The sequence below is a fragment of the Humulus lupulus genome, chromosome 1 (genome assembly GCF_963169125.1).
Source record: "Humulus lupulus chromosome 1, drHumLupu1.1, whole genome shotgun sequence".
Taxonomy (NCBI): Eukaryota; Viridiplantae; Streptophyta; class Magnoliopsida; order Rosales; family Cannabaceae; genus Humulus; species Humulus lupulus.
Window position 1 is genome coordinate 61,487,359 of NC_084793.1, and position 22,263 is coordinate 61,509,621.

Genomic DNA, 22,263 nt, shown 5'->3' on the forward strand with positions numbered 1-22,263 from the left:
TCATATTTATTAATTTATTATATGTTTTAAAAATTATTAATTTTTTAAAAAATACCCTAAATAATTTAAAATTAATTGAAAATATGAAGATTTTTATCCCATATATATAATTGGAAGAGCTATAAATAAAAATTGGAAAACTTTATATTTTGTAAAGAGATCAAATTTAGCTATATAAATTGAAAGGTCGCCAATATAAGATCCTTTCCATAATTAGACCATTAGAACATAAAACTCTCTAATAAGACTACAATTGAAGCCTTTTGAGCAAATGGGTGTTGAAGAAATCTTTTAATTTTGTTGCAAAATCTGGGTGTTTGGCTTGGATTATAGCGTTCGACGAAGGCATTTTGGGTCAGAGAAGCGGTTAATTAGTCTTTTCCTTTTAATAATTGATTTTTTAGTAATCAATTAACCCTTAATTATTATTATGAAAGTAAATGGGTAACATAGGATAATTTGTTTTTTAACAAAAAAGAAAGTATGACAACCAAAACAGGCCAAAGGATATTTTTATCCGATTATAAGCTAAATTCAGGGTCCTAACGAATATATGGTTTTTTTAAAATAGTAATGGTCGAACTGTAATAGTATTTAATTCTAGCTGGAAAATTTTTCTTATTTTCAGTGACTCATCATCTTTGAGAGTCTGAGTGTGACAATATATATAACTAATTTTTAGAAATACTCATACAATTTCTTATTTATACCTAAATTAAAATTAAATAATAATCACAAATTAGAAACCATAGGAATAATATTTTTTTGAGGAGTTCTAAATTTTTTTTTTACTGCACTCTATTTTACACTTTTTTTCATCCATGATGTATCACATGTGTAAATATTATTTAATATTTTATATTTTAATATTTTTTTAAATTAGTAGTAGAATCTACTTATGATTCATTGATTTAGGACAGCAGAAAATATAAATTTAGTATTTCTCAATTTTTTTGTTGGGTAAGTATTAATATCATACGAATTACGAACGCGGTGAGCTATAGACAGTTTAAATACACGGAAACAAAGAAAAGGTTGACAACCTTTCTTGTTTCTACACCTGCCAAACCTTTACTTAAAAAGTAATCATCCACCATAGTAATGACGTTATGTCATGGAATCATGGATGACGTCACTTGTTTTGCTAATCCAAATCACGCACGCCTCAGCATCAACCATTCTCTCTCTCTCTCAATAATATAAATACGTGTTTGTGCTACTCTTAAGAGTGGTAGCTTCCGTCAATACTAGCATATACTCGAAAAGAAAATCATCAAAATTCTCCATAAACTTTCAACGCAATTGGCTCACTACTTCGATTCCCATCTAATATTATATATAAATAGACTGAGTGGAGCGGCTTAAAATTAGGAAGAGAGAGAGCGAGCGAGGGGATTGGAAAAAAGCTAGGCAGATGGGAGAAATAGTAGGGAAATGCAATAGTAACAATGGTATAATTGTGGTTGATTCAATGACAGAGCAACCATATCGAAGCACTTCCTTAAAAACTTTTTCAAAGAAAAGTTTTGATTCTTTTAGAGTCCACAGTTTTGATGAGGAGAATCCAACTGTCATTGACGGGATTAGTTTTTCGTCGGCGGCGGAGGCGGCGGCGGCCGTCTCCGGGCAATGGCCAGCGAAGGAGTTGAACCCTCAGGACGCATGGCTCCCCATCACAGAGTCCAGAAATGGGACTATATACTCTTCTGTTTTTCATGTGTTGTGCTCTGGGATTGGATTCCAAGCCATCCTATTACCCCTCGCATTTGCATCTCTTGGATGGTGAGTTTTTTTTTCCAACTTTTTAAGTAATATTTAATTTGGTAGTGTTGACATCTCTATACTTTTATTATTTTTTTCCAGGTTTTGAACAGCTTATTAATCAATAGTTTTGGTTAAAAAAAAGTAACTTACGAGTCAATCTTCTTTCTTTTTCTTTTCGTTTATATTTGATTCCCTCCTTTAATTTCTAGGAAACTCACCACGTACATCATGTGAAACAATAATAATATGTGGAATTAAATTATGTACTTAAATATTGTTTTTAAAATAAATATAATTGGCTAAAAAAACAGCCGTTTAATATTTTTGTGCATAATTTGAAAACCTAAAACAATTTAAGCCTTTGTAACGTATACTCAACAATATTATTTGCATAGCCATCTTCGATTTTTCGTCAAGAAACGAGTGCCAAACTCTCTTATTTTAGGTAGGAGAAGTGAGTTTTTTTTTTTCTTTCAAGCAAAGGAAATGGAATCTTCTTAAGGCGAAATGACTAATTAATACTGGTCAAAATCATTGATGAATGATAATCTGGGTAAATTATATTTCATTTTCCGGCTGACAATGATTTCAACTACAAAAAAAAAAACCTTTTATAAGTTTATAAATAATTGTAGAGAGAGTAGGAGTCTATTAGATCAAATAAATATTCAGCGGAATATTCTTGAAGAATTGTGTACCTTTATTTATTCAGTTGTATTAAATATATGGTATGAGCCGCAAGGGCATATCCACATGGTCCTATATCTTCCAAAATCTCGTAACGACTGGTGATTGTCTTTCAAAAATTAATATCCAATAAGTATCTACCTGTCTCCATTATATGATTGGTACGTATATTTATATATATATATATATAATAGTTAAAAATAAAAAATAAAAATCTTTCAAAATGGGTCTCCATACATGGGAAAAGAAATAATTTTATTATCGTGATATGGTTCTTTATATTGATTTAAATATAATAGCCATTTATTTGTAATGGTTTGCAGGGTATGGGGAATCATATGCTTGTCGTTGGCTTTTTCGTGGCAACTCTATACAATATGGCTTCTGGTCAATCTTCACGAATCTGACTCTGGACTTCGTTACAGTAGATTTCTCCATCTCTCAATCGCTGCCTTTGGTTAGTACACGTCACCATTCCAGTCTTATTTGTTCTATTTTATGTATGTATTTAAAAATTTGAGAAATTTAAATGAAGAAGTGATGCCATATACTTACAACTAATCATGAATATTGTGTTATAACAAATACATAATACTATGAGATTTTTACAGAAATTACTTAATTTTGCTAAAAAAATTATACTTTTATGGTCAAATATTTTTTTTTTTCAATTTTACGGCTTTAAGCAAATTTTTATATTTTTAAGGTTTTGTGTGTTTTTTTTTATGTTGTTTTCAAATTGTTTTTAGGTTTTTTTTTTTATTTGATATTTAGTTGTTTTGATATATATTATTTTTTTTTTTTTTTTTTTTATAGCTTATTTTGGATTGATGAATCTAGCTGTTTTTAAGTTTTTTTTAGTTGTTTTTCTTATTGTCTTTTTTTAATTATGAAATATTGAAAATCGTATTTTTAAAAACTTGAGTATGCGTTTTTTTTTAAATTAGGAACATTAAAAAAATATATATGTATTTAAGTAAAAATCTCTAATATTATTGTGTAAATTTTACTTATAAAATTTTGAGTTCAACGAACTATGTTATCAATTTTTATAATTTATTCAATTATTTTTAATGTACAATCAAATTGAAACTAAATTCCTAAAAAGTCAGTTATTACAAAATGAATTTAATGTATGAACTCAAAAAAAAACTTTCAAATAGTACACTTAATAATATAAACATATTTTTCTAACTATTAGGTGCAAGCAACAATGCACGTTTGTTTAGTTTTATTTAAAAAATTTACTAATTATTTTTATTAAGTTTTTATGATTGTCACATACATCCAAAAATAATGACATAAACATATTAAAAGAAAAATTAAACCAAAACATTGTTTATGGATTTTTTTAAAATAATACGATAACATTTTATATCACAAACTACCTTATCTAAGGTATAAAACATGCATGATATTATACACATCACACCTCGATGAGTGGAGAAAAAACTTGTTTATTATTGATAGAAGATAAATATTATTATAATTTCTTATTTAGTTACACCATCATATTATTTGTACACATATGACACTTATATATAATATATTTATTTTATATTATATATTATTGTAATAATAATATTTTATAACATGTGAATTTATATTAATATAATTATTAAATATCTAGTTTTGTATTAAATATTATTATAATAATGATATTTTATAATATTTGAATTTATATTATTATAATTACTAGATATTTATTATAGCAAAAATTTATAAAAATTATGATAATATATTAAATATTATATATTATTATAATAATTATATTTATAATATTTAAATTTATATTAGTATAATTATTAAATATCTAGTTTTGTTTATATATTATTATAATAATGATATTTTTATAATATTTGAATTTATATTAATATAATTAATAAATATCTAGTTATAATAATGATATTTTATAATATATGAATTTATATTAATATAATTAATAAATATATTTTTTTAATTTATATTAAAAGTTTATTCCGTTAAATATTTAAATTATTTCGTTAAAGTTAATAGCAAAAAAAACGGTTAAAACTAAAAAAATTTGTTATCTAGACACATTTTATATAGAAGAGAGATATATATATATATATATATTAATATATAACTTGTAAATAGTTTGGGTTTGCGCAATTCCTTATAAAAATCGTAAATGATCAAAATAATAATAATTTAAGTAATTGTTACATGTTATAATTATTATTCTAGATATTTTAGTTAATATTTATAATCAGTTTTATTATAGATATTTTTCTTTAATTAACCATAAATTTGATATTTTTAATTAATATTTATTATAGATATTTTTTTCCTAAGAAGTAATTAATAATTATAAATTAGAAAAATAAAATAAAAAATGAGAAGATAAATAGAGATATATTTTAAATATATTGTATGTATATAAGATATTTATTTTTATTGATAAATAATTGAATTATACCGTTTAAAAAAAAGATGCGAATTAAATAACTTAATATTTGCGTGCTTCTCATCACTCTTATATTTTTTTAATGAAATGTTATAAAATTTGTGAATAACGAGTAACAAGAAAAAAAAAATAATGAAATATTATTACCAACATATTTTGTAGGTCCAAAGTTTGGGAAAATAATGAGCATATTTCCGGTGATGTACCTATCGGGAGGAACGTGTGCAATGATGATTATCACAGGAGGTGGGACCATGCAACTGTTCTTCAAGAACATTTGTGGCGATGGGCCTGGGCTTTCGTGCAAGGCCCAATCACTGAGTGGAGTAGAATGGTTCTTGGTGTTCACTTGCATGGCTATTCTTCTGGCTCAACTTCCCAACTTGAATTCCGTCACCATTATTTCATTCCTCGGTGCTGTCGCGGCAATTGTGTACTGTACTATTCTTTGGGCTCTTCCCCTCAGTATGGATAGGCCCATAGACGTATCGTATGATCCACTCCCAACAAACTCGAAATTTGACAAATATGGTGATCTTCTTAATGGTATCGGACTTATCATTCTTGCTTTCAGAGGCCATAACGTTATCCTTGAAATACAGGTAAGATAAGAACTCAACCATTGTTCTTTTATTTATTTATTTATTTTGTCAATATATATTATTGTTAGTGGACGTTTGATTTAACTATATTATTTTCTTTTAATTGTATACTAGATTGTCACGGATGTAACTTAATTAAATAGACATATGAGGTTACCAGTATTAGACTTTTGGAATATCAAGTGATTCCAGGAAGTAGGATAATATTTGATTTAAACCTTTCATACACCTTTTCAATACCACTTGATGTATCATCTAATGTTACATGTCAAAGTGAATTAACACTCACATAATTATATTTTATGATGACTAACTTTTTTATATGTTTATGTTGTGTTGCTTTTATATCAAATAATACTGAAAAAAAAGGCAAATTGATACTATATTACTCTTCTTATTATTCTAACTAATATATCAGACATATCAGCATATTAAAGAAACAAAGAAATATTAAATTTAATGATGACTTTTAAAAAGGGACCTTATTTGCGCAAGGTGCATAATAAAAGATTGCACCATTATCATTTATTAAAAATTAACAATTTTTTATTAAGGAAATTTTAATATTGTATTCTTATTTTATTTTTGAGAAAAGTTGACAATTACCAATTTTTAGGAGTAGTTAACTAAAATTAGACATTAAATATATTTAGTTGAACTTTACCCATTATTATCATGAGACTTTCTAAATTATTCTTATTTGAACACATGGTTCTAATTGTTGTTGTAATGTGTAGTATATGTGTCATATTATAGTGAAATTGGAAATGCATTCTAATTGTAGCGTGTGTAAGGAGAAAAAAAAATGTAATTGAAGGGGTATAATGGGTACATTAATTAAAAATTTGGATACTAAAATAAGAGTTAAAAATAGTAGGTAAGAATTAAAGTGAATCATTTAAAATAGGTACCGAGTCTAATTTCCGCTTTATATTTTTGTGTGGATTCAGTTTTAATTTTCACATTCAAGAGAAAATTATTAACTTTGTTATTGCATCTATTGATGCAGGCGACGTTACCATCAAGTCCCAAAAACCCATCCCGTAAGATAATGTGGACAGGAATCAAAATCGCATACATACAAATAGCCATGATTTTGTTTCCCATCGCCATAGCTGGATTTTGGGCTTATGGAAATATGGTCAGTAAAACAATTTCTAACTATGAAATCTTTTCATCCCATTAAATTTCGTAGACTACCATATTAAATTCACATATTGAAATAGTACATGTTTCTAATCAAAATGGCAGATATCAGCGAATGGTGGAATGGTAAAGGCACTCTCTCAATTCCATGGACAAGACTTCTCTAAGTTTGTGATGGGCCTAATCTACCTCTTAATAATAATAAACTGCTTATGCACTTTCCAAGTCTATTCCATGATAGTTTTCGACAATTTGGAATTTAGATACACCTCCATCAAGAAGCAACGATGCTCGAGGTTGCTCCGAACAGTTTTTCGTCTCTGTTTTGGAGGCCTTGTGTTCTTTATATCTGTGGCTTTTCCATTCTTGGGTAGCTTGGCACCTCTGGTTGGGGGCCTAACAATGCCTTTGACATATTCTTATCCATGTTTCATGTGGATATCTATCAAGAAACCTCACCCTATTCGCCCAATGTGGTTGCTCAATATGGTACTCGGTTGCTTGGGAGTGATCTTAAGTGTCGTTTTAGTTGTTGCTGCAATATATAACTTGGTCGACAACGGCCTCAATGCAAACTTTTTCAGACCTTAACGTCACATTTTTATTTGCCACAAAGTTTAACTAGGACTACTTTATAATACATCAAGTGTGTTCAGTTGGCAAGTTTGTACAGGTTCATTGATAAATAAACTTGTTCTTTTTGGTAAAATATTATTAAGATGATGGATTCTCAATTGTAAGAAATGGTTGTGGAAATGATGAAGCTAATCAAGTGCATTTATACATGAAACTATTAATCTTTCATGCACTTACTACCACCGTCCAAACTGAAGAAAGCCCACATATCTAAGATTTGGTCTAGTCCCTAAATCTAGTATCTGGTGTTTTGGTTTTCTTATTAGACATCGACCTCATTTCAAGACAACTGTGCATGGTTTCAAGTTATTGATCAAGAACATATAAGCTACTGAAATAATATAAATACGGCAATTCTGAAGAATCCTTGTATGCACATGAGGTCGTACAGTCATAACATTTAACAGTAACAAAACTCCTCACGATCTCGAAAACTAAGTACATTAACAAACCATAAATTACCTCTTGATTAGTGCAACTACCGTCCCCCACCGACCAATCTTGGTTTCCTTCACTATATTACTAACTCATATGCCATGTCAGATGCACGTGCTCCCTCATATTTGATTTCGATCAACCTTGATTTCTCCCTATAAATACCAACGTACCTCTCCCTTGAATCGTATCCATGATCAAATCTGAAAGTACTAATCACTATCACTTATATTGTTCAAAGCTTTTTGTTACTATGTAGGTTTTCTCTATATTTTTCATTCGCTAGAATTGGCACTATACAATGGCCGAGAAGCACCAGAAAGAGCATGAAAGTGAGACTGCCGATACCGGATGCGGGATGTTTGATTTCTTGAAAAAGAAAGAAAACGACAAGTCCCAGCAGCCTCAAGAGGATGTTGCCAAGAAAGATCATCATCACCAATCTCACGATGCTGACTCTAGCTCGGTAAGCCACAACATCACTGATTAATTATAACGTTTTTCTTCTAGTCAGCCAAATATGTGACTGTTTTGAGATTTTTGCTGTCTAGTAGTGACGAGGAAGAAGGGAATGGAGAGAAGAGAAAGAAGAAGGGGCTCAAGGATAAGATCAAGGACAAGATTTCAGGCAAAAAGGAAGGGGAACATACTGACGATGTTCATGCTACAGAGAAGAAAACTGACAATCACACTGCAAATACAGAAGCAGCGAATTCGGAGGAGAAGGGATTTTTAGAGAAGATCAAGGATAAGCTTCCGGGACAGCATAAGAAGGCCCAGAATCATGGCGCATCTGCTGACTGTGGTGCAGAAGGCCACAAGTGCCATGAAGATGACTCCAAGGATAAAAGGGAATATTTGAAAAGATTAAGGAGAAGGTGCCTGTTGGCCACAAGGAAGAGGAGAAGACCAAGGAAAACTACTAAACTAGATTAATGTCATCCATGAGTATCTTTGTCTAGGCTACTGATGCATGTTTCTTTTGTGTTCATAGAACTATTTTATGTTCTAGGAAGAAAAATGCTTCATGTGCTTGTATTAAACCTCTAAGTTAGTTTTTTTCTCATTACTAATCTGGTAATGTATTTCTACTCTGCTTTATACATGTTAGTCAGATTAATCAACATTTATATGTTTCGATAAAACAACAAAATGTTATTTGTAACAGCTATTATTGTTGGTTGTTTAATTTAATTGGTCACATTTTATTCATGAAGCCATTTTCTAAGATCCAGCACTACTGGTTGCCACTGGTTTCTTGGCAAGATTCTATGTTGAACAAGATACTTAAACATGCAATGTAAAACCAGAGTAAAAAGTCAGAAGACAATTTTACCAGTCACAACAGATGTTTCAGGCATTTTAAATTAAAAATCTTCGGATTTTCCAAGCAAAACAAAACCTAGAAAGTCAACTAGATCACTGGCACCTATAATTACATTTTTTTTTCAAGCCTTGCCATCCATGAGGACAAAGCCAGGTTATAACTTTTACAGATGAAATTTCAACAAAAATGGTTGGACAACCAAAATTGTTTTTACAAAAGCCAAAATGGTACGAGAACAAATAATTCATTTATAGGTACATGAATTGGTCATTTTTAAGGGTTTGCCAAGTTTGCTGCCCTTAAGCATAACAGAGCATTGGACTTTTGTATAAAACTTAGACTTTACCAGCTTGCCCAAAATGTAGGCCCGCGACCGCATCTTGAATGTCAGTTTCAGGGGAATGACAACGTTTTCGATATTATCTTTAGCACCTCCGACGACTGAGATTCCACCGTAAAGAGGAATTTGGTGTCCCAGCACAACAGTCACTACTTTCCGATGACTTTGCCTCCTTTGATGAAACTTCTTCATCTATTATTTGATTGCATTACAAGACAAAAAGATAAGGGTTTAAAATACATTCTTAATTAAAAAAAAAAACACAAGTAAACTATAAAAGCTAACAAAATTTTAGAAAACTAAATGAACTCAGTAGCATTCCTATATAGATCAACCATAAACCAAAGGGTAGATAATGCACAATTTTTTTTTTAACTTTTCTTCTAAGAACGTACAATAAGATAACTTCACAACTTTTTCTTTTTTCAAACCAGCCCATACAAACAACCTTAAACCCCACAATGGCCATCAAAGGACTACTTTTCAGAAACTAATTTCGCCAACCTGTCTAGATTTTCATCAAGATGTGTTTGGTCCCGCTTGACAGTCATCTCCTTAGCATAATGACAAACAATCACATGCAGAAAGATAAAACTCGAAAGTAAAAATTTTGCGTACAAATCAAGTTCAAGGTTTTTTTTATTATTATTATTGCTAAGCAAAAATTACTTCGAAGTGACAATCTACAAACCGAAAACAAATATAAATATTATAGCCAAAGTACATATCCTCAAAAAGTTAGTAGTTAGTATTATTGTTGAAAAAGTTATCCACGGCTCTAGTCATCATATTGTTCCTTATTAAGAGACTAAAACTCGATAGCATTAATTCAAAAAATATGATGGTACAATGCCAATTCCCTTAAACACTGGTCACTGCTTATTGACTGTAATTTGAGCTACCAACCAAGTTTTGTCAATGTCTTTTGAGACCCAATTTCGTAACGTTTTCATTTTCAATTAAAAGAACAGAGGAATTACCCAACAAATGCTTCGGCCTTGTTTGGAAATGGAACACAAAAACTTAAAGGCTGGAGGGGTCCTAATATGAAAGAGACTAATTTGTAATAGAGGCCCATCACGCTTCCCAATGAGAAGAAGCTTGAGATAATTGTTGGTGCAGGCAAAGAAAACAGGCTTTTCAGTTTTTAGGCAGCCATTAATAAAGAGACATGGGACTGTTCCTCGTGCATATGTCGCATTATTCCTAACTCCCAAAACGACAAACATTTGACCCCACCCCAAGAACTCACAACGAATATAAAAAAAAATAAAAACTTATGCTTTATAACGTTGAATCGCCGCTTACACTAGACACCACCACCGTGAGAGACCTAAATGACCATATTACCCGCATGTATGTAACCAGTTTGTTATTATAAAATGACTTGTGTTAGTTGTCTAAATTTTCCGCAGCGGCCTAAAATTGGACTGCCACGTATCTAAATTTTTTAAATTTTCGATTAGCCTGACATTTTGCAAATAACTATTAAAATTATACATTTAAGGCTATTTAAACGACAACAGCATACACACCTCTCCAGAGGCCACTTTGAGCTGGTAGTAGTGAAGCTCGAGAGGAGTAGAGGTGACGTGGACGCCGAAGAATGTGGCTGGATTTCTGTATAAGATCCTGACCGTCGAATTCAATGACAACATATCTGTGGGTACCCCTGTTCGATCATTTCCTGCCTGAATATCGAATCGCCTAATAACAATATGCTGTAAAAATAAAAAATAGTTTTCATACGAACGAGTTCACTCATTTAAACAAAATTCTCACTTCAGCTCGCAACCGAGTTGACTCAGTTTCACAAAAGAAAGAAGAAAAGAAAAAAAAGTTACCTCAACGATAACTTCGGGCTTGTAAGATTTGCTAGCACCCCAAAGGATCACTGAAAACAGAGTAAAAAGAACCACAAAGAGCAAGGCGAAACAGAAGTAGAGTCTGACATTTCGGCCCTTGTCTCGCGAAACGAAGCTGTTTTGGTCGTCGTCGTCTTCGTCGGACTCCTGTCCGGGCTGAATCTTCTTCCAGGCGGAGACAGTCCTAGGGTTTTTGAGTGAGGCGGAGAATCTGGAGGTGGAGGACTCGCGGGAGTGGTGGATTGGGGAGCAGTGGTAGTAGTTGTGGTGGTGAGGTGACCCTATTGGGCTTGACCCGTACGACATTTTCTCCACGTCGTGGTTAGAGGGGCTCTGGACGTAGTAGAGCGGCCGCCGTGGGGACCTCGGCGGAGTAGACTGGTCGAAACTCGTCACTTCAGAGTCCGACTTGGCGTGCATTGCCGCCGCCGGAGCCGCCATTGGAGTGAAAGGTAGGGTGGTATTAGGTTTTTAGTTTTTCTTTCTATGTTTTTTTCAATGTTTTTGGTCTACAAGTGTGAAACTTTGTTAATATAAATAAGTTTAAGGACTAAACAAAAATATACATATGTATAAAAGGAAAAACTCAGAAAAAGGAAATGACAGGTTAACGAGGGTGAAGAAGAGAAACTGATTTTCTTCTATATACGAAAACTTTGAATTCCAATACCCAACCAGATCACTTTAGGTTTTTTTATCTTTTTTATTTTTGAAATAAATGTGTTGTAACGACTAGCGTGCGTACCGTCTACGCTTTGACAAAAGTACATGCGCTATACCGGTGATAATTTCATTGGATTGCGGGATTGATGTTATTGCTGATGGAGCGTGTGATTCAATCTCGGAAAGAACGCGTGATGTTTGCTATCGAGAATGAATCGAATTAAGATTGAGAAGGATGTTTTTCTGGTTAAGTGTGAGAGAGAGAGGGAGTGTTGAAGTGACCGCCTAAACTAAATAAAATTAGTAATTTGAGCGAATCGAGTAAATTAATACCTTGGTTTTATTTACATATTAATTTTGCTAATTAATAATAATTTAGCCTCAAATTTAATTTTCTTTTTGTTAAGAATTTAGCTTCAAATTTTGACAAAGTTTTTATTACAAATTATTGCTCGCAGATTTATAATTAAGTTAAATACTTTGATATGCTGCTATTTTTATACTAACTTGTACCGTTTTAATTGCTGGACCATAGATTATTAATGTAAAATGGTATTTAAAAAAGTAGGGTGTGAAGTGGAATCCTTTTAACAAATATATTATTCAGTATATTCTATCACAAAGCAAGCATTTCTTAAAAACTAGATAATAATAATAATAAAAAAAGTTGGTATCGTTTGGGTAATAAATGAGGGTTAGACTGAGCAGAACGCAATTATACATTTTGTGAAACTAAAAAGCGATTATCCTTACTTTGTAGTATTAAAAAGATTAAAATAAAGTTTTCATGCTTTTGTATGTTTTCTATCATTCTTATTATCCTTATAGACATAAATAAGATATTAGATTTCCTTACATGATTACATTAATTTGTCAGGATCACAAACTATTTACAACAAGATTATAATCCTTAAAGAATCAATTAATGAAATAGTTGAGCTTAAAATTAAAATTAAAATTAAAACAAATTGTTCACGTCATTTTTCGTCAATTTAATTATGAAGAATACTAAACAACGTTACAAAAAAAACAGAAGAAATCACAGACTTCTTACATAGTTCCACAGTTAAAATCTGTCTAGTATTCGAGTCAATATTATTGATCTTAATACTCTCTCAAAACTTTTTCAAAAGGCAATTTAGCAGAGTATTCTTAATACAATTTGTGCATAAGTACAAATGAAATTCATCAGGTTATTTATAGACCTAGTTGACAGAGTATCTTCCCCTTATTTTGGAAAGTTACAATCAATCATTCAAATTTGAAATAAATGCAAATAAATACATTAATTACATAATATCTCATAATAATTGGGATTTAATAAGTGTTAACAACAAATCCCTAAGAAGTAGGAATTTCCTAACAATTGTTGCGTGCAAAATGCGTCACTGAGCTCGATTGTAAGGCTGATGCGCTTTTCGAGAACGATTTAGACTTCGAGCTTGTCATTCCAGTCAACCTCCTCCTTGTCTAGTGGTTTCGTCTAACTCATTCTTCGGAGAAGATCAATGCCTTCTGTTTACCCTAAAAACGGCTACTGATGACGTGGCAAGGATTTCTCCTACGTAGTTGACACGTGGCAGAAGTACTGCTCGAAAATCGACCAGAGGCACATCTCTTCGCCAGCGGTTAACTTTTAGATACGACCAGGCTGGTCGTATAACCTGATTTATTTCCTTCTTAAACTGTAATCTTACAATTAATACGTTGAATATTTCCTCATTATGACCTTGATACGCGGTTATTAAGGAAAGATATGGCTCGTTGGCCCATGTAACCCTCCTTGAGCCTATAAATATGCATGAAATAGCTCAAGGAATGGATTTTTGATTCCTAAATCTTTTTATTAAGATAGAAGAAAAAAGAGCTATAGTGCAATTATCCATCGTTTTATTATATTTCTTTCAAAGCTTGTGAAACTCAAGAACCCTAGTTCTTTGATCACTACTTTGAGATTCAATCATAATAATAGCACTAAGTGGAAGTAGGTCATTACCATCTTTTGGGGCCGAACCACTATAAATCCTTGGTGTTTTCTTCTCTTCCATTAGATCATCTTTCTTACTTGCCGTTTTATCTTTTGTCGTATATTTGACTCCGTGTCGTTGGCCAAATCGTGGGTCAATATTCTGGTGCTTTCATTGAGAGTTTGACAAAAAAACTGTGAAAAAATCTAATGGCGAAAACATCCAAGAAGACTGGACAGGCTGCTGACACTACACCATCCCAACCTCCTCCCCCAAATGTGGCTGAGAATGAACCACATTTGGAGTTCGATGAGGAGGAATTAGATTCCGAAACACTGAGAGCAACGCTAGGAGTGTTGCAAGATGAGTTGGCTAATTTGAGGGCCAATCAGGAGAATGTGCGGAGACAATGGCGCTGCAGCAAAGAGAAATAGAACCCCAGGGCCAAGAGCTGAGTGAGCGGCAGGCGAAAATGGATTGTCAGCAGAGGGATGCCATGGCCGCCCTTGAAGCAGCCATTCAACTGGCTAGGAGTTAGGTTGTGCCAACCTCCCAGCTAGATCAGCCACCAAATGCACCACCTCAAAGAGGTCCCAATCCAAGCCCTCCGCTCCAGCCAGCAAGCCCTCAAAGGCTGGAGCAGCCACCTATGGCTCAGGATGATGTCCCACCTAGGGATCCTGAGCAACAGCCTCCATCCCAGGCTGGTCGAGGCAATCCCCAGTGCCCGAGGCAGAATAGGGCAGGGCAGCCGCCCCGTAGCCCTAGATGCCCAGGGGATGAAGAGCCAAACCCACCGAGCAGGGGGCAGCGTCCTTCTGCCAACAGGAGGAACATCGAGTCAGGCTATGCGGTCAGGGGCCCCCCACGGCATAACAATGCACGGGGACCCAACGACCAGCGCAGGCCTCCCCCTGACGCTCGGGAAATGCCAGCCCGAGGAGGAAATAGCGTGAACAGCTGGTCACGTCGTAGTCAGCCACAATTCAGAGATGGTCATGGCTATAATGAAGTTGATTCCAGCAGAGGAAATTCTGGCGAAGAAATGAAGAAAGAGGTGGAGGCAGAAGCCCCCCACCTACAGAAAATAGGCCAGCTAGCCACAACGTTGGGGGGCAACCCAGGCAGCAGAACGTCTTCAGTCGGCTAGGAGCTAGCGAGCAGAGACGTAGAGACGATGATCTAAGGGACGTACTTAACAACCGTCATGAGAGGCACGACGAGTACGCTCCCCCGGCACCGGTGGCCCCAGCAGTCCCAGAAGTTGTTCAGGCTCAGATTAATGCCCTAAACCAGGTGGTACAGCAACTGGTCGGGGGACAAACGTCCCATATTGAGTACGATAGGAGGAGGGGCACCCCCTTTGTACATAGGATTGTTGCGGCCGAAACCCCCAGGAAGTTCAAGATGCCTACATTGCCGAACTTCGATGGGTACGGAGACCCAGTATCTCACGTTAATAAGTTTAAGATACAGATGGACATACAAAAACTGTCGGAAGATGCCCGCTGCCGGATCTTCCCTGCGACACTGTCTGACACCACCCAGAAGTGGTTTTTTAAATTCCCTCCTGCTAGTATAGTATCTTGGGAGATGTTCGTAAAGGAATTTTACGGACAGTTCTACGCGAGTCGCGTACACCCCACAGAGACCAACTAGCTGGTCGAGATATGCCAGAAAAAGGGAGAGCCCTTGAAAGAATATGTCCAACGCTTCATGCGAGCAGCAGCTGAAGCCAAGACTGTGGGCAATAAGGGTAAGTTGATGGCTCAACTGCTGGGGTTAGGCGCCATTCACCCCTCTGGAGTAGCCTCAGAAAGAATGGGGTAAGAAGTACCCAAGAGTTTTTGGATCGGGCTGATCAATACATCAAGCTCGAAGACGCAATTGCCAACAAAGGGAAATCACCAACAAAAGACAAGGGGCCCAAGGAAGAACCCGCCAAAGCCGCCAACGGGTCGGAAAATCCCAATGGCAACGGGAATGGAAACGGTGGGAACGGTGGAAAACAGGCGAACAATGAACCCTCAACTTCTGAGAGTAAACACCCCAAAGGCAATCGATACGAGCCAAGATTCACCAACTACACGGCCCTTGTCGAAAGCTGAGCTGAAGTCTACCAGGCGACCAGCTCAAGCGTGCCTTACAAATGACCCACAACTATAAGGAAAGATATCTCCAAGAGAGATACGACAAAATTCTGTCGTTTTCACAACGACTACGAGCATGACACCAATGAATGTAACCAGTTGAAAGACGAGATTGAGTTCCTGATCAGGCAAGGACATTTAAGAAGATATGTGTGAGCCACAGGAGCGAAAGGCTCAAGGTGGCAACGAGCAGGCGCCTGCACGCCAACGCTCGCCACCTCTACAGCCAGCTCCTGTGGCAGGCACTTTACTCACCATCTGTGGAGGCCCACATCTTGCAGGAGACAGTGGGAAGGCAAGGGAACGATACGCTTGAACCCTACGCCACGACCAGGACATCGAGATGATGAGTGTGGAGTTTTGAGCACCGAAAAAGGCTCGAAAAGAGGAGGAATTGATAACCTTCTCTGAAGATGATGCCCAGCATGTGCGATTCCCACACTCTGATCCGCTTGTCGTAGACGTACAAATTGCCAGCATGATGGTAAAGAGGGTGTTGGTCGACACAGGAAGTTTGGTCAACATACTGTACAAGTCTTCGCTGGAAAGAATGAAGCTGTCCGTCAAGGACCTGGAGCCATGCAACCAAACAATTTATGGTTTTTCCAGTGAAGGGCTCGCCCCAATAGGGTCGATTAGGCTTCCAGTTACAGCAAGTATTGTGTAACGCCCTACTACCTTAGAGCCGTTACTAAGTGAGTTTAAAATGTGCAATTAACTCGTTAAGCGAGGTTTTTAGAACAAAAGTGTGATTTAAACAAAAAGACAAGGCTGTAACCTTTAAAAGTACTCTATTTCATTAAAAGTTCAAGAGTTTAACATTCGGGATCCCAAAACTTGGTTTATAAAATATTTACAACTCAAAACAAGTTTATAAGTAGTTAACCATCAAAACTAGGGTTTGTACAGCCATTTCTCAAAAATATCCCCAACCAAAGCAGTCGGGCAGGCCAAACATGTACGCGCCGCCCCCACGCTCTCCGTACTCATGGCTGGTTGACTTTCTTGATCACCAAAATGTAACACGCAAGTATACGCGGTCTAATCAAGTAATATATGATAAGTAAAGTGTCGATCCCACGAAGACTGCTATTAATTACCAATAATTAACCTCTAACTCTAATTGATTTGAATAATAATTTCAGATTGATAAATAAAATAATTATTACTAAAATTAAGAAACCTACCAAGCACTAAAAGGAATGCAGAGATGAAATTTGATTTAATTCAATATATGCAAAAGTTAGGGCTTTAGTTTCATCAACCATCCACTTATGATTTCTAACCAATTCTCAAGATTTCTTAAGTCTATTGTGGTAGCAGATTACAATTATAAATTATAGTCTTGTTAGGATCTATAATTCTCTACAATATACTATTTCCTACGTCTATGTGGTAAATCAATATATTGTAGGCTTTAAACACATAATCCCTAAACTACACAATTCATAAAAGTACTTTCGTCTAATATAGAATTGTGATTATTTATCTATAGCATAATTATCCTTCTCTTTTCAGAGGTTAGGTTAAAATCATATAAACATGTAAATGATGATCAAACATTCACAAGCATTAAGCATATGATAAATAATCCACAGCAGAAGAAAGAAATTCAGGAAAATTTCATTAAGATATCAAAAGTTTCAAGAAGAATCCACTAAAACCCTAATAACAAGATTAGTTCAAAGCAGACATAATGAAATCAATCAAATTAAATATAAACATGAAATCCAGTAAGAAATTACAGAAGAAAAGAAGAATTCAAACTCTAGGTCTTCAATGTTTTTCTTCTGCCTCTAATGACACTTCTAATTATGAATAGCCTAGAATAATTAACTCTCAAAACGTATTTAAATCAAAACCCTAAAAAAATCTAACAAATTCGACAATTCTAAAAGTCACGCTCAGCCACACGCGCCGCGGCTCTAGCATCCGGGCGCCACGGCGCGCATCTATGCCCAGCGCACCCCTTCTCTGACTTCATCAAGTGTGACGGCGCTTCCGTTAGGCGCCGCGGCCCTTCAAAAATTCCAGAATTTGCCTTCTCTATTTCGCCCTTGCGCCGCAGCTCTCCATTCAAGCGCCGCGACCCCTCTAATTCTTCCAAAATCTTGATTCCAAACTCCAAATCTACCAATTATCTCCACAAATGAGTCTTCAATTTTCTTCTTGTCGACTTTTAGCACAAATTTCCCAATTTCAGCTGATTTTTCAGTCATTTCCCAAACTTCACGATTTCTTCTCCTATTTCCTGCAAACATACCAAAACAAGCATAATACCGCATAACACTCCACCAAAATGACTCAAACTTACCCTAAACACATGTTAAAACTATGCTAAAAACGGACTCATCATTTCTCTTTGCCCTTACCTGCAACACAGAGCATCCGTTAGCCGAAGCCCAGCAAGAAAACTCAAACAGTACATAACATATGCATAATATACAATCACTATAAGAATATAAAGATTACCAAAAGAGTTAGGAAATGGTCCCATAAAATCAATGCCCCAAACATCAAATATGTCAATAATAAGAATAGGATTTAAAGGCATCATGTTTCTTTTAGTTAAACTTCCTAACTTTTGGCAACGTTCAAAAGATTTACAATAAACATATGTATCATGAAAGATAGTAGGCCAATAAAAACCACATTGTAAAACTTTAGCAGCTGTTTTCTTACCACTAAAATGTCCTCCACATGCATGATCATGACAAAAAGATATGATTTTAGATTGATCACAGTTTGGAATGCATCTTCTAATTATTTGATCAGGGCAGTATTTAAACAAGTAAGGATCATCCCAAATAAAGTTTTTCACCTCAGAATAAAATTTAGATTTATCATGCTTAGACCAATGAGATGGTATTTCTTTAGTGACCAAATAATTAACAATATCAGCATACCAAGGCAATGAAGAAACATACATCAATTGTTCATCAGGAAAAGTTTCAGTGATAGGAGTGGGATCATGTATAGTTTCAACAACTAGTCTAGATAAATGATCAGCAACAACATTTTCAGATCATTTTTTATCACGTATTTCTAAGTCGAATTCTTGTAAAAGCAGGATCCAACGGATCAAACGAGACTTAGCATCTTTTTTTGATAAGAGATATTTTAATGCAGCATGATCAGAGTAGACAATAATTTTAGACCCTAACAGATAAGATCTAAATTTCTCTAATGCAAAAACAACAGCAAGTAATTCTTTTTCGGTTGTGGAGTAATTTAATTGAGCATCATTCAAAGTTTTGCTAGCATAGTAAATTACATGAGGTATTTTTTCAAGTCTTTGCCCTAAGACAGCACCTATAGCATAATCAGAAGCATCACACATTATTTCAAAAGGTATTTTCCAATCAGGAGGTCAAATAATGGGTGCCGTAGTCAACAAATTTTTTAATTTTTTAAAGGCAACATGGCAATTATTATCAAAGACAAAAGCATTTTCTTTTCCAAGTAAATGGCATAAAGGCCGAGAAATTTTGCTAAAGTCTTTTATAAATCTTCTATAAAAACCGGCATGGCCTAAAAATGATCTAATTTCTTTCACAGTTTTAGGTGGGGGAAGTTTTGAAATAAGATCAACTTTAGCTTTATCAACTTCTATTCCATCAGATGAGATTACATGACCTAAAACAATTCCTTTTTTAACCATAAAATGACATTTTTCCCAGTTAAGCACAAGGTTTTTCTCTTTTCAACGAATTAAAACAAGTGAAAGATGATGCAGACATTCATCAAAGGAAGAACCAAACACAGAAAAATCATCCATAAATACTTCAAGAAATCTTTCAACCATGTCAGAAAAAATCGAAATCATACACCTTTGAAAAGTCGCAGGTGCATTACATAATCCAAAGGGCATGCGACGATATGCAAAAGTTCCAAAAGGGCATGTAAAAGTAGTCTTTTCTTGATCTTCTAGGGCGATGGGGATTTGGTTATACCCCGAATACCCATCAAGAAAACAATAATATGCATGGCCAGCTAATCGTTCAAGCATTTGATCAATAAAAGGCAATGGAAAATGATCTTTTCTAGTAACATTATTCAACTTTCTATAATCTATGCACACTCTCCACCCCGTTTGTACTCTAGTAGGGATTAATTCATTTTTCTCATTTTCAACAACTGTGATCCCAGACTTCTTAGGCACAACTTGAACTGGACTAACCCATTGACTATCAGAAATAGGGTAAATGATACCTGCGTCTAACAATTTTATGACCTCTTCTCTAACTACTTCTTTCATATTTGGATTTAATCTTCTTTGACATTCCCGAGAGGTTTTAGCATTCTCTTCTAGATGGATTCTATGCATACATATGGATGGGCAAATTCCTTTAATGTCTCCAATGGTCCAACCTATGGCTTCTTTATGTTTTCTAAGGACATCTAACAATTTACCTTCTTGTTCTTTATCTAAAGCGGATGCTATGATAACAGGTAAAGTTTCAGACTCTCCTAGAAAAGCATATTTTAAATTTTCTGGTAAAGGTTTAAGGTCTAACTTTGGAGACTCAGAAATTGATTGAACATGATCTAAGGGTGAAAATGGTTCAACTTTGGTTTCATTTAAGGGTATAGGCTCTAGCAAAGTATTCACATCATCATTAAAGTCATTAACATGCAAGTTCATACCAAAGTATTTTTCACAAAAATCAAATAAGTCATTTCCATCATCTTCACAAATACTATCTATCATGTTAACTTCATGCACTTCTTCACACTCAACAGATTTAACCACATTAAATACATTCAATTCAACAGTCATATTTCCAAAAGATAATTTCAAAACACCATTACGACAATTTATGATTGCATTAGATGTAGCTAAGAATGGTCTACCTAAAATGATAGGAATTTGAGCATGCATATTTTCCACAGGTTGAGTATCAAGAACAATGAAGTCAACAGGAAAATAAAATTTATCAACTTTTATCAAAACATCCTCTATAATGCCTCTAGGAATTTTCACAGAACGATCGGCTAATTGAAGAGTTATAGAGGTAGGTTTTAGCTCACCAAGACCAAGTTGCTTATAAACAGAATAAGGCAATAAATTTACACTAGCACCCAAATCAAGTAAAGCTTTGTTAATAAAATGATCACCAATAATGCATGAAATTGTGGGACACCCAGGATCTTTATATTTAACAAGACTCTTATATTGGATAATGGAACTAGCTTGTTCAGTTAAAAACGTCTTTTTAGGAACATTAGTGTTTCTTTTAACAGTACAAAGATCCTTTAAAAATTTGGAGTAGGCAGGAATTTGTTTAATGGCATCTAAGAAAGGGATATTGATACTAACTTGTTTAAAAACTTCTAAGATGTCATTATATTGGCCGCCTTTTTTAATTGGAAGTAATCTTTGTGGGAATGGGGCTTTTGGAATGAAAGGATGGATTGGAATTTCTTTGTTTGATGAGTCATTGAGATTAGAACTAGAAGGTTGACTCTTTTCTTTTTCTTTTTCGTTTTCAACCTCGGGTATGTAATCGGGTTTGACAATGTTCTTTCCGGACCTAAGAGTTGAAATTGATTTGACATCTCCATTATGACTAGACTTTCCTATCTCATATTGACCTTTTGGGTTAGGGATAGGTTGACTAGGGAATGTTCCTTTTTCTCTATCAGCTAAAGCAGTGGCGAGTTGTCCTACTTGTGTCTCGAGTTTGGTAATAGATTGAGATTGATTTTGTAGGATTTGTTGGGTGGATTGCATAAATTGTTGTAAAGTATCTTCTAAGGAAGGTTTTCTTTGTTGCGGATATGGTTGATTTTGTGGGGCATGAGCTTGGTTTTGTGTGTTGTATTGGTGCCCTTGATTCATTTGGGGTTGGTTTTGTCTCCATGAAAAGTTCGGATGGTTTCTCCAATTTGGATTGTAGGTGGACGAAAATGGGCTATCATTTGGTTTCCCATAAGAATGAAGAGCATTGGCCTCCTCATAAAAGGCTTCTTCGTAGGAAGGACAGGATTGGGCATTATGGCACGGACTAGAACATATAGAACAGACATCTTTTCTTGGTTGTATTGGAGAGTTTATAGTTTGGCTTATGGCTAAAGCTTCTACTTTTCTCGCTAATTTATCTAAAGATGTTCTTAAGTCTACTTCTTCTTTTACTTCATACCTTCCTCCTCTTTTTGGTGAATTAGTTGACCTAGACCTAGGATCAAAATAATTCCATTGTTGTGAATTGACAGATAAATCTTCAAGGGCGTCCCACGCCTCTTGTCCTTG

At 34.7% G+C, this 22,263-nt stretch overlaps 3 protein-coding genes across 4 annotated transcripts; 2 read left to right on the top strand and 1 right to left on the bottom strand.

Moving 5' to 3' along the window:
• Positions 1-1,233: 1,233 nt before the first annotated feature.
• Positions 1,234-7,350, top strand: LOC133793236 (lysine histidine transporter-like 7). The gene is made up of 5 exons (XM_062230781.1): positions 1,234-1,782; positions 2,775-2,908; positions 5,042-5,481; positions 6,491-6,622; positions 6,733-7,350. Exons 1-5 carry the CDS (start codon positions 1,415-1,417, stop codon positions 7,216-7,218), a joined length of 1,560 nt encoding a protein of 519 aa, XP_062086765.1. The 5' UTR covers positions 1,234-1,414; the 3' UTR covers positions 7,219-7,350.
• Positions 7,351-7,477: 127 nt separating this feature from the next.
• LOC133793268 (dehydrin COR410-like) lies at positions 7,478-8,914 on the top strand. Of its 2 annotated transcripts, none has more exons than XM_062230783.1 (2): positions 7,478-8,164; positions 8,250-8,914. In XM_062230783.1, exons 1-2 carry the CDS (start codon positions 8,112-8,114, stop codon positions 8,632-8,634), a joined length of 438 nt encoding a protein of 145 aa, XP_062086767.1. In that variant the 5' UTR covers positions 7,478-8,111; the 3' UTR covers positions 8,635-8,914. The 2 variants fall into 2 exon arrangements, with proteins under 2 accessions (XP_062086767.1, XP_062086768.1); XM_062230784.1 differs by having other exon boundaries at positions 8,253-8,914.
• Positions 8,915-8,999: 85 nt separating this feature from the next.
• On the bottom strand, positions 9,000-11,911 carry LOC133793252 (uncharacterized). The gene is made up of 3 exons (XM_062230782.1): positions 11,210-11,911; positions 10,901-11,086; positions 9,000-9,557 (listed from the first exon to the last, which is right to left on the bottom strand). Exons 1-3 carry the CDS (start codon positions 11,669-11,671, stop codon positions 9,270-9,272), a joined length of 936 nt encoding a protein of 311 aa, XP_062086766.1. The 5' UTR covers positions 11,672-11,911; the 3' UTR covers positions 9,000-9,269.
• Between the last annotated feature and the right edge of the window lie 10,352 nt (positions 11,912-22,263).

Coding starts and splice junctions, on each gene's coding strand:
- LOC133793236 (XM_062230781.1), top strand. CDS start 1,415: ATGGGAGAAATAGTAGGGAAATGCAATAGTAACAATGGTATAATTGTG. Junction 2,909..5,041: donor TCTCTCAATCGCTGCCTTTG/GTTAGTACACGT, acceptor CATATTTTGTAG/GTCCAAAGTTTGGGAAAATA. Junction 6,623..6,732: donor TTTGGGCTTATGGAAATATG/GTCAGTAAAACA, acceptor TCAAAATGGCAG/ATATCAGCGAATGGTGGAAT.
- LOC133793268 (XM_062230783.1), top strand. CDS start 8,112: ATGTTGCCAAGAAAGATCATCATCACCAATCTCACGATGCTGACTCTA. Junction 8,165..8,249: donor ACGATGCTGACTCTAGCTCG/GTAAGCCACAAC, acceptor TTTGCTGTCTAG/TAGTGACGAGGAAGAAGGGA.
- LOC133793252 (XM_062230782.1), bottom strand. CDS start 11,671: ATGGCGGCTCCGGCGGCGGCAATGCACGCCAAGTCGGACTCTGAAGTG. Junction 11,087..11,209: donor AGCCCGAAGTTATCGTTGAG/GTAACTTTTTTT, acceptor TTATTTTTACAG/CATATTGTTATTAGGCGATT. Junction 9,558..10,900: donor TCAAAGTGGCCTCTGGAGAG/GTGTGTATGCTG, acceptor ATCAAATAATAG/ATGAAGAAGTTTCATCAAAG.